The sequence below is a fragment of the Lactuca sativa genome, chromosome 8 (assembly GCF_002870075.4).
Source record: "Lactuca sativa cultivar Salinas chromosome 8, Lsat_Salinas_v11, whole genome shotgun sequence".
Classification (NCBI taxonomy): Eukaryota; Viridiplantae; Streptophyta; class Magnoliopsida; order Asterales; family Asteraceae; genus Lactuca; species Lactuca sativa.
The window spans coordinates 283,202,576-283,220,676 of NC_056630.2; the positions used below are offsets into that span (position 1 = coordinate 283,202,576).

At 36.1% G+C, this 18,101-nt stretch overlaps 1 protein-coding gene across 1 annotated transcript; it reads left to right on the plus strand.

Moving 5' to 3' along the window:
* The first annotated feature begins 3,414 nt into the window (after window positions 1–3,414).
* LOC111887622 (probable thimet oligopeptidase) lies at window positions 3,415–7,952 on the plus strand. The gene is made up of 20 exons (XM_023883787.3): window positions 3,415–3,795; window positions 3,985–4,106; window positions 4,305–4,468; window positions 4,599–4,689; window positions 4,817–4,996; window positions 5,080–5,160; window positions 5,297–5,374; window positions 5,458–5,550; window positions 5,650–5,730; window positions 5,831–5,993; window positions 6,083–6,203; window positions 6,302–6,371; window positions 6,470–6,577; window positions 6,670–6,767; window positions 6,850–6,895; window positions 6,993–7,089; window positions 7,183–7,256; window positions 7,325–7,429; window positions 7,515–7,595; window positions 7,690–7,952. Exons 1-20 carry the CDS (start codon window positions 3,423–3,425, stop codon window positions 7,813–7,815), a joined length of 2,352 nt encoding a protein of 783 aa, XP_023739555.2. The 5' UTR covers window positions 3,415–3,422; the 3' UTR covers window positions 7,816–7,952.
* Window positions 7,953–18,101: the final 10,149 nt, after the last annotated feature.

The window sequence follows — 18,101 nt, forward strand, 5'->3', positions numbered from 1 at the left end:
TTGAGCATCAGCAAGACAATATTTGACAAAATGGTTTGCATGTACACACTTGTGACACACAATTTTTGGTTTGTCCAATTTGGAACTCTGGGAGGGTTCCGGAGCAGAGTTTGGCTTAGATAGGTTCGATTTGTATGCGGGAGGATTTTCCGAAGTTGATTTATGTTCTGGGGCTGAGTGTGGTTGATTGTTATAGTGAGGAGCTTGGAATCTATTTTGGTATGGTTTGAAGGAAGGGTTGAAAGGACGTTTGTATTTCATTGAGAGAAGAGAAAACTCCTATTGAAAAGGGAGTTCAGAGTCCATGGCTTTGGAATCATCTGTAGGATAGATTTGTGTGGGTGAAATGGGTATGGATTGAACAGATTAAACAATGGATTTGAAGAGATCCGGAGTAGACAGGTTTAGAATGGTTGAATCGAAAGAATTGACTAACGCAAGGGGACCTCCGGAGAGTTCCCTTATGGTTTGAGCAACATTACATTCATGTCCTTGAAGTTCATCAAAGAGTTGATAGAGCTTCAACTTTTTCAAGGAGCCATTGCTTTGCAGACGGGATTTCACATTTCCCCATACTTTGCCTAGACTGTTTATGAACTTGAGATTGTACTCCAATGGAGTTCGGACAATCCCATGAGTTGTCATGTTGTTGACCACGATTCGGTAACGATGGAAGGCTGAGGTTACTGATTCTCCAGGAGTGGTTGTGAAGGTATCAAAGTCATTGACAACTGAAGTAAGGCGCTTGTCTTTCATATTTTCTGAACCTTCAATCAGGCCCTGAAGAGTGTCTCAAATCTCTTTGGCTGATTTGCACAACTTAATGCGCTCGAAAAGTGAGGGAGGAACACCAAACACCATTTATGAGAAAGCAACTTGTTTAACATGCAGCTTCTCAACATCATCTGCTGTTAGAGGAGTTGGAAGATTTTCATCTTGACCCATAAGCCGAGCATCAACATCTCTTACAGTGGTTCTTACAGGAACATGAAGACCTTCTTTAACAGATCTCCAACTTTCTTCGCCTTTATCTTTGGCCAATAGAAATCTTTCCATTCTAACTTTCCAGTGATGATATTCTTCCACAACTAGTAATGGGGCACGTGTGGGGCCACCCACACTATTTACGATTTGCATTGAAATCATTTGTTGAGGATTAGAAGCAGCCATTGAAGTTAAAATATCTTTAAGCTAAAGTGGTGTATAGAAGAACTTTTATCCTTCTCACAGAAATGGTTGAAATACCAGGGTAAATTCAAACCAACTATAATATGATCTTAGGGATTAAAAGGACAACCACTCAAGCTCTGATACTAATTGAGAGAACAAGAACAATCTGATGCGCAGCAGCGCAGGGACAAGGTTTGAGAATTCAAACCTTGAGTGAATGTTTAAGATCAATGTCTACTTGCTAATATATGTTCAAGTCAAGCCTGGAAAGACCAGTCAAGTCTTAGATAATGTGTTCAACAAATGATCAAGTCAATAAATGAAGAATGAGAATAAATGATCAAAGTAAAGCTAATAATAGAGGTGGCAAAAATTGACACGACACGAACCCGACACGAAATCAACGGGTTTGGGTAAGATATTTCAACCCGTTTAAATAAACGGATTGACACGACACGACACGAAAATTAAATGGGTAAGGTTAGGGTTGAGAACTTCAACTCGAATATGACTTGAAAATGACCCGTTTATTTATCTGCAAGTTTTTGAATTATTTAAATAATCTAGAAAGATACAAAACCAAAACCATAAGTAAAAGAAAATATTCGAATTGAATTGTTTTGTAATGTTGAAACGACTTAGTCGTCTAGATCAAGACTTCATTTCAGTTTTTCCATTCTCTCCCAAACTACCCAGTCTCTTTCACCACTCTCACATCCTCATGACCTTGTCATCCGCCTCCCAACTCTCACTCTTTTAATTTTGTCATCTGAACTTGCTATGACTTCATATATTCTGCTTCCAAACTATTAATTTTTCCTTTCCGCCTATCCAACTCCTACTCTTTCAACATGCTCAATCTTTTAACCTCACATGACACGACATATTTTAAGGTATAGCCCTAACCCGAAACCCGACACGAACTCGACACGAAAATAAACGGGTTGACACGACACGACACATTAATTAAATGGGTTGGGTTAGGGTCAAACACTTTCAACCCGTTTAGTGTTTCGATACGGCACGAACCCGACACGACATGACACGATTGCCATCTCTAGATAATAAATGAAGAACAAGAAGAATGTTTTGAGAGAGGTTTAAAACAACTCAATAAAAGCCAAAAGTTGAGTGAATAATCCCTACTTGACTTTGCATTGAAAGCTCCTATAAATAGGAGAGAAGGTAACAACGAATTAACCGGAAAATTTACATAGGACCGGACAATAGAAATGTTTCTGACATTCTGATTGTCTAATATTACAAAAAACTAGGTCCTATGAAACGTTACATAAACACAAATACAAAATTCATAAATGCATAAAGACAAAACAAGTTGATTCCGGATCAGCACCCCTTTCGGACATGAGAGTCATTCCGGAATGTCTTCACTTTAACTTTTCATCTTCTCCTCTTTTGGTCCGGACAGATTCCGGACCACTCTTCATATTTTACTCCGGACCATCATCAATTTCGGAATATCTCCACTTCAGAATTTGAGTTTAGGATTGCTAAAGGTTCACTTTCAGGTTCCAACAGTTAGCATAATTGCTTCCTACATTTTCATATACATATCCTTATGAATAGTAGCGTTTTATGATTTTAGACTTTGATCACAAAATTTTTTTATGTTAGATTTTGGCCACAAAATATTATTTTAGGGTTTTACATTTTGGGTATAAAAATTTGTTATTTTAGACTTTAGCCATAAATAACCTTAAAATTTGACAACAAAACTTTCTTATGTTAGCATATTTTCTCCCTACTTTTTTTTTGTAGTCCACACTTTCCACCATGTTACTTTGTCAAATGTCATTTTCCACCCCCACACTTTGTAAAATGTTAGTTTTACCCCTTAAACTTGAACATCGACATTATTAATGCCTTACTTTTCGTATATGGAATGTTTGTAGGTTTGACATGTTTGGTTCCTGCATAGAAATAAATTACAAGAACAATCATTGTAATTTACAAAATAGGTCCCTATACAAAATTATATTTACAATAATGATGTATATGTTTAAAAAATTATATAAATATCCCTTCCTAATAACAAATTTACAAAAATAAGGTTTGGTTCCTACATAAAAAAATAAATTGCAAAAAAATCATTGTAATTTACAGAAAATGTTTGAATGCATATATTTTTTTTTATAAAACGATCTATATATTTAAAAATTACCAAAATGATCCATATCTAATATAAAATTTATAGATTACACCCCTTTATAAGAATAAAGAAAATAAAAATCATGTTGATGATGATGAGATACTATCAAAAAGTACAAATACAAAAGATAGATTTAAAATCTTCCTTATCTAAAATAAAACGGATTTTAAATGGAAGAGTCATTTTCATTTCGCCCAAATTTCCCTCCTATTCCCCCATTTCGGTCAGCGAGAAAAACAAGAAGGCTCTAAATTCAAGTGGCCCACCGGCAGCGGCTACCGACTACTCATCTCCGCCGCTTACAGCCGTGTTCTACCGTAGAGAAGGTATGGCGACAAAAAAAAGAGACAGAAATAACCTATTAGCCGTTACCGGAGCTGCTGCCTTCGTAGCCGTGGCCGTCAAGTTCGCCATCGATGCTATTAACTCAAAGAGAAACGATCTCAAGAAGAAAGGTATCTATTCTCTATTTCTCTATGAATAAACGAGTGTATGCTATATTTTTTGTTTTGTTAATATCATCGGCTTCTTGTATAAAGTCAACACACAATCTTTTCGACGTGTTAAATAGTATATGTAGTTAATATACTTGCGTGTCATTATCTTGACATTCACTTGAACTCTGTTTAATTCAATGTTTTAAGGTCTTCGAGGCTCCATTGTTAGGGCTAATCTTTCTGCATCGGAAATACTTAAACTAGCTGACCGTCTTATTGCTAACTCGAAGGCGGTTCACGACGCAGTAGCTTCAGTTCCTCTCGATAAGGTATGTATCATTTAAGCGGATCGCAAACTATCTCCAATCAGTTATAATGCTTGATAGATTTCATTCTTTATAAGCTTGTGGTTTATTGAATTATTGAGTTAATTGTAAGGATTGTTTACTGAACATATGATTAGCATGCTGGATTCTCATACATTCTCATTAGCTACTATTGGCGATCACTTATTTTTGAAATTTTAGGTCACATATACGAATGTTGTGTTACCTCTTGAAGAACTTGAAGCATCCCAATTCCCACTGATCCAGTCTTGTGTCTTCCCAAAATTCGTGTCTACTTCTGAAGAAATACGAAAAACAAGTGCTGAAGCAGAAAGAAGAATAGATGCTCATGTCTCAACCTGCAGGTCTTACTTTCTTACATATTCTTTCATGCATCCTTCATTACACATATTGAACATTCTTTTCCATACTTACACAACAAATTGAGATGTCTTGTTTCTAGTTTCTAACATACATTAATACTACACTCTTCAGCCATAGGGAAGATGTATATCGCACTGTTAAAGCCTTTGCAGCAAAAGGGGAATGGAAAAGCATGGAATTAAAACGTTACACACAAATCCTGGTATGAATTGGAACCCCTTAAATTTGCAAGAAGCTTAATAAATGACATGGCTAAACCCTAAACTCTAAAGGTTTTAAACCATACAAATTTAGGGTTTAGGTACTTATTGTTCAATATTCAGTGACAGATTAGAGACTTTGAACGTAATGGAATGAATCTGAGTATAACAAAAAGAGAGGAATTACAGAGGTTGAGGACACAAATTGATGAGCTAAGTCTCCAATATATCCAGAATTTGAACGATGATAACTCGTTTCTTCTTTTTGATCACTCAGAATTGCTGGGATTGCCACTAGAGTTCCTTAAGGTTACACATATTTCCTGTAAATTGTGATTAAGATATCATGCTTCATAAGTCATAAATTACTGTTTACTTTATTCTGTTTTCAGAGCTTAGAGAAATCTGAGAATGATAAATACAAAATCAGTCTGAAAATCCATCATGTTTCAGCAGTTCTTGACCTATGTAAGGTATGATTTTTCTTTTTTGTTATTTGTTTGAAAGATTCAATCTTCTCTCTCTCTCTCTCTCTCTCTCTCTCTCTCTCTCTTTTCTATTTATGATAACATATTATTACATACTTATATTCTGTTTGACTTTTTGAAGGTGGGGTTGACCAGGAGGGATGTTGCAGTAGCTTATGGTAGAAGATGTGAAGCCAATCTTCCCATATTAGAGAAACTGGTACTATTATATTAACTTGAAATTTCTCTAAAAATTCTTAATGACATGAGTTGACTAATTGACTTTATGCTTGTATTCTTTAGGTTCAATTGCGCCATAAATCTGCTAGATTACTTGGCTACAACAACTATGCTGATTTTGTTGTTGGTTGTAGAATGGCAATGTCTTCCTCAAAGGTTCATAACAACATAATTACAATCATTTTTTTTTATCTCCAAAATCAAATGTTTTTTCCTTTTCGATTATTATTAATGAAAATGCTACTAAATTTTCAGGTATTTGAGTTTCTAGAGGAAATCTCTGCAAATTTGAACAATTTCGCTTCCCAAGAACTTAACCTACTAAAAGACTTTAAGGTCATTCATAAAAATCTAGAAACTCCCACATATTTTCTCATATCTTTTTATTTAAAATCTAGAAAAATAACTCTTTTCGATATTATTTAATGAAATTCAGAAGAAAGAGGAAGGAGAAATTCCCTTTGGAATTCAAGATCTTCCATTTTACATAAAGAAAATCGAAGAAGAACAATTTGATCTTGACTTTGAAGCTGTAAAGCAGTACTTTCCTGTTAGTTTAGTTCAATCAGGAATTTTCAAAGTATGCGAAGATCTTTTTGGTAAAATGAAAAAAAATCAACTCATTTTATTTATATAAATCAATAAATCATCAATATGATATTGAACTTGTATCTTTTTATTGCTATAGGCTTAAGATTCGAAAAGGTTATCAATTCGGACACCTGGCATCATGATGTGGAGCTTTTTTCAGTTTTTGACTTGAACTCTACTGATTTAATTGGTTACTTCTACCTCGATTTGTATACCAGGTTTATATGTGTAAAATTTTATATATATTTTTTTAATACAAGACATGATGATATATAATTATATTTATAAAATTATAAAATTCTCACTTTTTAAATAGGGAAGGAAAGTATGGACACACCTGTGTTATCCCTCTTCAAAATAGCTCATTAATCAATGGTTCAAGACAGGTATAAAACCATAAATAAGACTATAAGTCACTTCTTTTGTTAATTAGAGTTTCATAAATTGGTAAAAAGATTAATTTTTTTTAATTTTTTTTTAAAAGATTCCTGTGGTCTTGTTGGTAGCCCAAATAAAAAAAGAATGTGGTGGTGATCCAGTGTTATTAAGGTTCTCTGAAGTGGTTAAACTTTTTCATGAGTTTGCTCATGTGGTATGTCAACTTCCATTTAAGTTTTTGATCAATAAGGGTAAAATTGTCATTTACACTCAAAGTACAAAAATAATGTGTTTTTTACTTTTTAGGTCCATTGTATGTGCAATCGTGCATCATATGCAAGATTCAGTGGAATGCGACTTGATCCTGACTTTGTGGAAATACCTGCTCTGGTTTTAGAAAATTGGTTTGTAATTTTGTATTTAATTTTTAATTTTTGTAATAAGTAAAAATTTAATTGATTTTAATTTGGAAATGTTAATGGACAGGTGTTATGAAGCAGCTTCCCTGAAGCTAATATCCGGTTTTCATCAGGTGAATCATTATTTTCCATTTTGAATAAATAAAATGTACAAACTAATTAATTAACAACTACATTTTATATATCGAAATTTTTTTAATCATTTTTTAGGACATTACAAAGCCTATAAGTGATAATGTGTGCAAATCGATTAAAAAATGGCGAAGTTCCTTTTCAGCACTTAAATTGAAGCAAGAAATTTTATACTGTAAGTTATATCTTTTATTAAAAGGGTAGTTAATTTAATAATTTTTGCATTTATTATTCATCATCATATTATTTTATTTATTATGTGTGTTAGGTCTATTTGATCAGATTATTCATTCAACTGAAAACGTTGACATCATTGGTTTATTTAAGCATCTTCACCCAAAGGTATTTGATTATAAATGTAATTAAATTATCTACCCATTTTTTTTAATAATCTTTTTTTTTTTTAAAAGGTAATGTTAGGTTTACCAATGTTGGAAGGAACAAATCCAGCCTCTTGTTTCCCAAGTAGTGCTATTGGATGTGATGCTGCTTGTTATACTCATATTTGGAGTCAGGTATTGAATAAAACTTTTTTTTTTTTCCTTATTTTATCGTTTTTCCATTAATTTAATTAATAAAAATATGTAATTTTGTTTACAGGTTTTTGCAGATGATATATATGCATCAAAGTTTCGTGATGATATTTTCAACCAGAATACTGGCATGCATTTCAGGAATAAGGTAACAATCAATTACAATCACTAATGAAAATAAATAAATAAATAAATGATTTTTATTTTTAATTATAGCATTTTACTTTAAAATAAATGAACAGATAATGGAAGCTGGAGGATCAAAGGAGCCTATTGAACTTTTATCGGATTTTCTTGGAAGAGAACCCACGGTCAAAGCTTTTGTTGACAGCAAAGCCGCAAGTTATAATGAAGCATCGTTTAGATGAAAATGAATCAGAGATTTGTTATTTATTTTTGAGAAAAAAGTTTTTAAAGAGGGAAAATTACAAAAACATAATGCATGTATTTCAGTCTAATATTTGAATTCATGATGATGGATCTAGGCGAATTGTGTTTGATTGTTTATTAGGTTAATTAGTCAAGGGTCTAATTTGTCGGGTTAAATAAATAAATCATATCAAATTCAGTCACAAGACCTGATTAATTAAGCTTAGGCTATGTTTGGATCGAATAAACTAGTTTATTTATGGACTAATATCATAAAAGTCCTATATTTTTGCCACTAAATTGGAAAAAGCTTTGATTTTAATTTTTGGTTGACCATTGACATGATATTTTCGTAGAATTATCACTTGAGAGCTAATATCTGGAGATGAGAAGGTAATCTGTTCTATCCAGTCACCACTAGCCTATTCCCTAGCCATCACCTTTTATAAACCATAAAAGGACTCATGCATTCGAGAAGGGTTTCACAGTCCCTAATTTTGCATTTTGAAGTTTCGAAATCGTTGGTGAAGTTAGGTGGAGTAGAAAGGTATGTATGGAAACAAGAAATTGATGCTTCTGAGGGTGGTTATCTTCGTCTATGGAGTATGGTGTTCCAAGTTTGAACTAAGGGCTTCTACTTTTGGAACTAAGAAGCCTAAAGGGCCTAAGCTTCCTGAGAAGACATACCTTCCAGACTCTGACTCCGATGATGAAGCATTTGACTTTAGCTTCTTGGATTTTTCTGAAGAAACTTTCAAAGCCCCCTCCAAACTATGTGATGATCATTTTCTTAACTTATTGTGTGACGAAAACATATTAAGGAGTGTTGATGCAATGGTAGATGATGGAGACATTCTTGGTGGTCAACAAAATGAGCATGCCCACTTAGATGAGGACGATGAAGATGTTGGTGTCAAGTTATAGGGTGCATGATCCTAATGTTGATTGGAAAGAGATGAGGCCCCAATTAGGAGACTGTTCTGAATCCCCTGCTCAACTCAGGTTTGCTTTAACTAATTATGCAGTCCATGGAGGATACCAACTTTATTTTGAAAAAAGTGAGAGTGAGGGTTATAACTAAGCGTGGTAGTGGAAGAAGCGCCAATAAAAATAAATACGATGTCCATTTAGGGCTGTAGCTGGATGGAAGTACAATGAAAGGACATTCCATATTAAATTCTGTAATGAAATTCATCTGTGTGCTAGAAATTATCACTTTGGTTCCCTAGTTACTCGCAACTGGTTAGCCAAACACTATCTGAAAGATGTAATATGAAGCCCAAGATGACATTGCTAGAGATGCAAGCAGATGTGCTACAAAGGTTTTCAGTGAGTGTATCTGTTGGGCAATGCCAAAGAGCAAGGTCTACTGCAATGAGGATGATAAAAGGGAAGTTAAAAGACCACTATGCCAGGGTTCGGGACTATGCAACTACACTTAGGTTGACTAATCCGAGTACAACTTGCTAGGTGGGGGTGGAAAGTAATCCGACGTGTAACTATTTTAGGAGGTTTTATGTTGGCTTCAAGGCTTTTGGAGATGGATGGAATAGAGGATGTAGAAGGGTGATAGGACTAAATGATAGTTTCTTGAAGGGGCAAGTAGGGGGGGGGGGGGGGTGACATCCCCAAATTCACGGTCATTTTAAACAAATTTTATTTATGCATTTTAAAAATTAGAGTATCCTTTTTGAAAAGTAGTATTGTAGAATTTGTTTCCAAAAAACATGATAATGACGTTATCAAAACATTTTTGAATAAATGTATTTTTATTTAAAACAACGGGATGTCATCGTCAGTACAAAAACATAAGCATAAACATACATTATATTCATTTACACTAATGATTTACATCTCCTTTAATCTCTTAGTGTAATGTATATTCACATCGATACCAATTGTAACGCCTGGTTCTTGGTATGTATTTAAAATCATAATTTATTCACTTTCGTAGAGAAACTCGACGAGTTGGGAGCGCCAGACTCGTCGAGTAGAGATGATTTGGGACGTGGGTTAAGAAACCTACTCGACGAGTTGGGAGGCCTCAACTCGATGAGTAGGTTGGCAGAAATGAAACCCTAATTTTCAGGGTTTTGTACCCTATTTAAAGTCCTTAATGTTTCATTGTGGCCCCCCTCATCGTTCCCCCCGTCCAGTAAAACCCTAATTCGTGCTTTCTATCATTTTGAGTGTGTGTGAGCGTAAAGAGTGTTTTCTTTGGCGCTTTCTTGAAGGAGTTTGAAGTTTGGTGTTGCTTAGTTGAAGAGAGAAGCTTTGGATCTAGGAATTCCTCTGTTGTGGCAGCCATATTAAGGTATAGAGTCGATACCTTGACCATTTATTTGATAGATCTCTTCATTGAGAAGTTTATGGCCTTTAGTAGCTTATTTTGGAGTCATTCTTGGATTTGAGCATGTCTTGAAGTTATGACTTCAGATATAGACATTTCATGGCCTTTTGAGACTTAAAGTTGCCAGCTTTATCAAGTCTTGGCCCTCCTCCATGCCCTAAGTCTCTTATGAAGCTTAGTTTTGGTGTTTTTTGCCTCTTGATACCATGCATGGACGTAAAGTTAGCAACTTTACGTGGTATCTCATCCCTAGGGGAACAGATCTATGGTTTGGAGGCATTAGACTCGCTTGGAAGTGACTGTATGAGTTAGAACTAGGAAAACTCAACGAGTTGCTTATCCAACTCGGCGAGTTGGATTGTGGCCCCCTCCCCTGGCCTTTCTGATTCTGAGAAAACTCGGTGAGTTGTTGAGATGACTCGACAAGTTGATAGATGCACTCGACGAGTTGGGTCAACATGGATTGTTGACATTGACTTTGACCATGGTTGATCAAGTTTGAATTCTGAGGCATTTTGGGTATTTTGGAATTTTAATGGAAAGATCACTTGGTTCAGGGAGTGAGTAGAGTTGATTCCGGGGCAAAGACATTTCAACTATTTTCCGACATTTGAGGTGAGTTTTCCTCCTGTATGAACGGGTAGAAGGCACCAATACCGGCCCGTATATGTATGTTAGTATGTTCTAGACTAAGGTCTGATGTCAGGGAGTTCCCGATGTAGGTTTATATGTTTTCGGATTTTGATCCGATGCCGGGCAGTGAACGATATAGGTTTATATGTTTCCAGATTTCGATTTGATGTCGGGCGGTGCGCGAGGAATGTTTGTATGCTTTATGTCTTCGTGATTCTTGCATGTGTCTGCATTGTATGTTTTCGGATTACGATCCACGATGAACGTTTGTATGTTTCCGGATTTCGGTCCGATGTCGTGTTGGGCCCGAGGAATGTTTATATGTTTATGTTATGTAATTATTTATGTGTATTTGTTGATATGTTTATATGTATACTGCGCTTTGCCCGATGCCAGGCAGGGCCCGATGTCGAACATTGTCCGATGTTGCGCGAGGTCCACGATATGTTTATATGTGATTATGTGAATATATGTATGGTATGTGGTAGTTTGGGGAGATTCACTAAGCTTCATGCTTACAGTTTTGATTTTTGGTTTCAGGTACTTCCGGTAGCAAAGGGAAGAGCTCGGGATGACTGCATTGCACACACCATGATGTTTTAGCCTGTGATGTTTACTCTGATATATTTGACAGTTGTTTTGATATAAGATACTATTACTTATGTTTTGATGAGATGATTTTGATAACTATGGTTTTATTTAATAATTAAAAATGAAATTTTTGGTCATGATTTTTGGGATGTTACACCAGTGATTCAAATAAACTGAGTGGGTCAGGTTGGGAAACATGCTGAGTACATAGGATTTTCAACCCACAATAATATATTTATTATGTTTAATCATGAAACAATTAACCCAACTTCCCATTCGTATTATCTTCTTTATTCTTAAGGATCTACCCTAAGAATCATCTTTCTATCATTTATTCATTCCTAAGGATTGTCCTAAGGAATAGGCACGAAGTCCATCGCTGCAAGGGTTTATATAACAGACACTAAGTCCATAGATGCCGATGTTATCTATTAGGAACAACTGCCAATATTATCCTTTAGGCGCAATTTCTAGGATTATGATGTATCTATTAGGTACATATGCCAGTATTATCCTTTAGGCGCAACTTCTAGGATTATGATGTATCTATTAGGCACAACTGCCAATATTATCCATTAGGCGCAACTACCACGATATTTAGAGTACATCTAGTGAACATGTAGTTCAAAAACACCTACAGGTTGTAGCGCAGTTACCAATGTTCATCTATAGGGCACTAAGTCCATAGCTGCCAATGTTCATCTATATCATATTTCATCTCTCATCATTCATCTACCCATCTTTACCCAATATTTTTATAGGTATAAAATACATATACAGTTTAAATCAAATAAAACATGTATATTTTGTTCATCCAACATAGATATTAAGAAAACAGATAATATGCACACAAAACACGTAATATATATTAAATACTTCATATATATGTGTAAGATGAAAGTAACAATGCACTCACATTTTAAAGTGATGACTCGAAATTCAGGCAGCGCTTTGCTTCTAACAATTGTCTCTTCCTTCGACAAAACCTAGCATTATTATCACTAAATTTTAGTCTAATATTTATTGTGACTAATTATTAGTCTAGATTTATCATTAACTCAAAGTCTACTTTCATGAGCTATCAAATAAGGATTAGCCAGACAGGACAGTTGGGAGGCAGGGCCATTTCAGCGTATAGCCTTTCTGAAATCTAACAACCAAGCCAACGTGATCATTCTAGGCACCTCTCCCGTAAGTATATCAATTAGTATAACGACCTTGAATCACTGATAAATCTTGTTTATAGGTTCATAATAATGATAATGAACTTAAACATAAGTTATACTTTAAGTAGGGTAAACATAACTCACTTACAGGGGAGTTTAGCGAGGAAACAGGTTCTGTGCGGACAGAACTTCTGAGCTGAAATTCTTCTTCTCGGAGCCTTCTGGTGCTCCGGGACTCTCTACTAACACCTAGGAGGTTCTAGGGAAAAGTCTTGAGGGTTTGGGGGTGTTTAGGAGAGAATTAGAGTGAAGAAATGAGGAAAAACGAGTGCTATTATAGGCTGCCAACTCCCGCGTACGCTGGGCGTACTCAAGGGTACGCAGGGCATACTCAGGCCATGTGTCGCCATCTCATGCGAAGCCATGCGGAGGAAGGTGCGGCCCATATCTTGCCATGTGTCACTCGTTGGTTAATCATAAACACTAATTATCTTCTAAAATCCGTAACTTTCGCATATGTGCTCCGTTTTTGACGTTCTTTATATCCACGCGTAGGTAGCGACGTGATCTACAAATTTCATTTAGAATCCATTGCCTAATTATGACTTTGTTTTTAAAGTTATATTTTAACATTCTTAGACAGTTAAAGTGAGTTAAAAGTTCATAACTTTGCCGGTTTTGTAGCAAAACTTCGACGAGTCATAACTTCTTCGTTAAGTCAGATTTCAACGTTCTTTATATGTACGGAATCCTTGTGACATATACTATAACTTGGTTAAGATTATTTACTCATATAATCTTCTATCAAAAATTTGTTTTTTTGACGCTTATTATCTCTAAATTGACTAGCACGAATCTACGGGCGTTACAATTATCTCCCCCTTAGAATGATACGTCCTTGAATCATCAAGAAAACAGGGCTTGTATAATGACTCCATAATTTATCTTTTCATCCTAGGTAATGACCGTAACTCTTATGTCTTTTCTAACATGTTTCTAACTATTGGACTTCTTGACTGCTGGCGGTGCACAATCTTGCACCTGCTCTTTATCCAATGTTGGACTTTCAATCGTAACCTTCGAGTTACAAAATCAATCCTTATTGTAGACTGATGCTTCTAATTAAACAGAATTGACTTAATATAATGTCTTTACTTCAATTATTGTAACAGATCGATGGGTCATCTTCTAATGATCTCTCATCGTATGATGCAACTCTTAGACTCAGGTCTTTTTGAGTCAGCTTCCAGAATGGATGATACCTTCCTTCATGTTCTAATGTGGTATAATCACATTCTAGCATGTAAAACTTCTAGCTACAAGCTTCTTACTTTAACAATGATCACAATACTTCTATTGATTGCTTCGATTCTCTTTCACTTCAGTCTTTTGGCTTAAGTCACATGCTACATCAAACTTGGTTCTCTGAACCACGTAACATACTTATCTTAGTAGGACTTGATTTGATATGACCACTAGGGTTGGAATAACAATCATCTTCTTGTTCATTACCGAATCGATGGTAACGACAGACATGAGCAAAACATAATCAATTACTAGCGCCTTGGTAACCTTGTGACTTTCCCTGATCCAAGTGCGAGTCATGTGCTTCCAATAGTATAGGCCTCTACTACATTTCACACATGCTCATAGTCATTCCAAGTATTGCCTCTTAGTTCTCCAAGTCACCATACAAAAATTTCACATAGTCATTTAACACATTGGATGACAAAACTAAGGTTTATATTATTTCTTGAAACGATTATATATATATATATATATATATATATATATATATATATATATATATATATATATATATATATATATAAGTTCATCCTAGACTATGCCTTTTTGTATTAGGCTACACCACATGATACTATCTACATGGCTACTTCATATCTCGATATATAAATCCTTACTCCTGATTCCTTGTGTCGTCACCAGCTTCACCAAGGATCATTAGGAATGCTCTTGCCTTTGGCTTTAGTGGCGCATTCGGTCTTGCTGCTTCATTTTTCTTTGGGCAGTCCCTAGAAATATGCCCTTCTTCATTACATCTATAACACACCCTTTTGTTGAATGCACACTCATTAGCGTAATGCCCAGTCTTCCCACACTTGAAACAAGTGACCTCCTCGTCACATTTTCTAGAGTGTTTATTTTTGCACTTCTCACACCATTTCGCTTCACCTCCTCATACTCCAGACATTGAGACATGTTGTTCTTGTTGGACCTTGAAGATCCTTTCGCCAACTTCAACCTTGTTGGTGGTTCTACCTTTGATCATTTCTTTAATAGACTTAGCAACCCATATGGCTGCCTCAAAAGTAGGTTCCTGGCATACTGGCACAATGTACTCCCATGGTAGTCCCTTTGCATACTTATCGATTTTTGTTAGCTTGTCAAGGACGATGCGCAAAGAAAACTCCATCTTGTCTGTGAAGGCATTGGTATAACCATCAATGGACATGTTTCCCTTTTTAAATGTCAGAAATTGGTTCTCCAATTTTAGCATGTTTTGGGTTGAGCAGAACTTGCGTGTAAAGTGTACCAAGAATTCTGCCCATGTTAGTTGTAGTGACTCATTAGGGCTTATGATCTTTCCCAAAGTGTTCCACTAACGAACTGTCCCACCCCTAATCTGACACAAGGCTGTGACATCCCCAATTTCACGGCCATAAGAGACCGATTTGTTTATGCTTTATTTGAAAATCAGAGTATACTTTTGAAGAAATATGTTGCGGAGTTTGTTGTCACAACTAGCATTTTTGGCTAGGAAATTTTGTCTTCATGTAAATCAACTTTTGTATAACTTATAATCTAAGTTGATATCATGTACTATGCTCATTCAAAATCAACCATTCGAATCAAAACTCATGAGTGAAGTTCAAAACCTAATTCAATATATCTCTTATACTCAATTATGGGTTTGAAACCCTAATATCCCAGTTCAAACTAAGAATGGATCAGGATCCTCTTATTGGGCCTAATGGGCCAGTAAACTCTCAATTTCATTATTTTGGGTCAAGGAATCCTATTTGGGCCTTAAATAGACCCATATTCATTAAATAATAGCATTTTTGGGACATAAGACTTCTCATGGGTCTTATTGGGCCTAAAATGTCTCACTTGGTTGTCATGGGGCTTAATAGGTCGTAAATGGGTTCTTGAACACTAATGGGCCGTAAACTCCTTTTCCTTATCATTATTGGGCTGTAAACCCTCATATGGCCCAATGGGCCGAAAACCTTCAATTTGGACCTCATAATTTCGAGCATAATCAAGAAAAGGCCCAAACTTTTCCTTCTCTTTTCCTTCCCCTTCATTCTCGGCTATAATAAAAAAAGAAAAAACAATTGGATAATTAGGGAGTGCCACCTCACTACAGTTAGACTAGGTCAGTCTAGGGTGACAAACCTTACCATAAACCCGTCGGCGTCCCAAGGAACGTCATGACAGGCGCATTTGTCATTATCAAGTATGGTTATAACGACTCACTTAGAGGAATCAACACCATTATAAAATTTACGGAACACAACATCTGCCGATAGTACGGAAACACACACTCATTTGTATTCAGTTTTAAGGTAATGAAATCACAACGTATTTTTATAAACAAACAACATCGAGTTGCCTGAAATTATTCACTTCATACACTCACAAACATTAACACACATGCATTAATACAAGATCTGATACAAACATTTCAAACCCTTTTAAGAAAATATCAGATTTTCTGGTGTTTAGAAAGCAATACAAAACATTTTACTCAAACATGTTTATGAACTCACCAACATTATATATGTTGACCTTTTTAAATTAACTTGTATTCTCAGGGAATCATTGAGCAGGTCGGTCAGCAAGAATACCTAGATATTTTGTTGTGTTTTGTTAGTACTATATTTGGATATTTTGGCATGTAGTATTAAAATACATTACTTGTTGTAAACAATGACAGTTGTAATATTACATGTGTGATGATGATGATGTTTGGTTTCAATTATATACACTGTGATGATACTACAAAAATGAAGTCACCCAATCCCTCGAACGTTTCCGCCATCTGGTTCGGGGGTGTGACAGATTGGTATCAGAGCATTGTTTATAGTGAACTGACATATCTAATCATGCAAGATATGTAACTATAAATACAATGAGACTAAAACACTCTGAATAAAATAATTAACATACATACCTAGGTGTGTACTAATACTATAACACTAAAAGTCTCTGGAGGAAACTGAACACTGTGGTTAAACCCGGGCAGTATGTAGTCGTATTGGGGATAAATAGAGCATGATCAACTATATTTATTTAAAATATGGCCAACATGTGTTTAGGAGTGATCATGGTGGGCAATGAATCTAGAAACTTACCAACCTTGTGTCTAAAAAGCTTTAAGGAACTCAAACATAAACAATTAAAATACTATAGAAGTATTTGGAATGCTATCTACATACAATCTCCTTACACACTTCTCACCCCTCATGTAGACCCTATGGCCGAATTCCATCATCCAGGAGATCCCTATTTCCCCAACCAGGGGAATGGTGGATGGTTAGAGTCGGAGGAAGGGCCGGAGGAAGAACCGAAAGAACCCGAAGAAGAAGAACCTGAAGAAGGACCGACATAACTGGTAGTAGACTCAGATGAAGAGGGGGCTGATGGTAGTGACGCAGATGACTGCGAACGCGGAGTCCAACGTCATTGATCCACCATACATGGTCAGGGTACCCCCATACAGGATGGGTCCCAACGGTCCTACGCCCCCATGGGCAACACGAGATCTGAAGGTGGAGTCGCCAGCAAGGGGTGCGTCCCCCATTCGGTATGAATCGAGACGATTACGAACTGAGTCACAGTGGACCTGCAGACCGAGCCCTGCTAGTGATGTTATGAGGACACGCGACATCGGAAAGCAGGCACAGGCAACTGCTGGTCAATTGGTTGTCATGAGAGTCGTGGTTGAGCATACGGAAAGGATGACACATGAGGTAGTCAGGGACTACCATGCGCGATATAAAACATTAGAAGCCCGACTTCGAGCCGTAGAGCATCACCTGGCTAGACTCAAGGGTGCATCTACCTCGTCGTCAGCTCCACCAGACCCTTCTCGCCACGACTAGGATCGGCTTCATCCATTACCACTACCGTTATGATTTTCTTTTATGTAATACTCTATGTACTACCGACTACATGATTAAGTGATTACACTACTCATGGAGTCGTTACGCTTGATGGGTTTTGGTCATAAGACATCCTATGTGCTCATACAAACCCTAAATCTCGGATCTAGGTTTCTCTATTGTACATACTTTGAATCCAAGACTTGAACCCTAATTCTAGCATATGGAAATCAGAATTCACATGTAAATAGATTTAAGAACATACCTTGATTGTTATGTAGCAATAACAATCCAATTCCTCCTTGAATTGACCTTGGAAAGCAAAGAGTCACAAGTGTCACTCCTCTAATGGCTCACAAACACCATAAGCAAGTGGAGAAGGTATAAGGAGAGAGGAGGGAGGTTAGAATTCGTAT

Coding starts and splice junctions, on each gene's coding strand:
- LOC111887622 (XM_023883787.3), top strand. CDS start 3,423: ATGTTGATGATGATGAGATACTATCAAAAAGTACAAATACAAAAGATA. Junction 7,257..7,324: donor TTAAGCATCTTCACCCAAAG/GTATTTGATTAT, acceptor TTTTTTTAAAAG/GTAATGTTAGGTTTACCAAT. Junction 7,596..7,689: donor GCATGCATTTCAGGAATAAG/GTAACAATCAAT, acceptor ATAAATGAACAG/ATAATGGAAGCTGGAGGATC.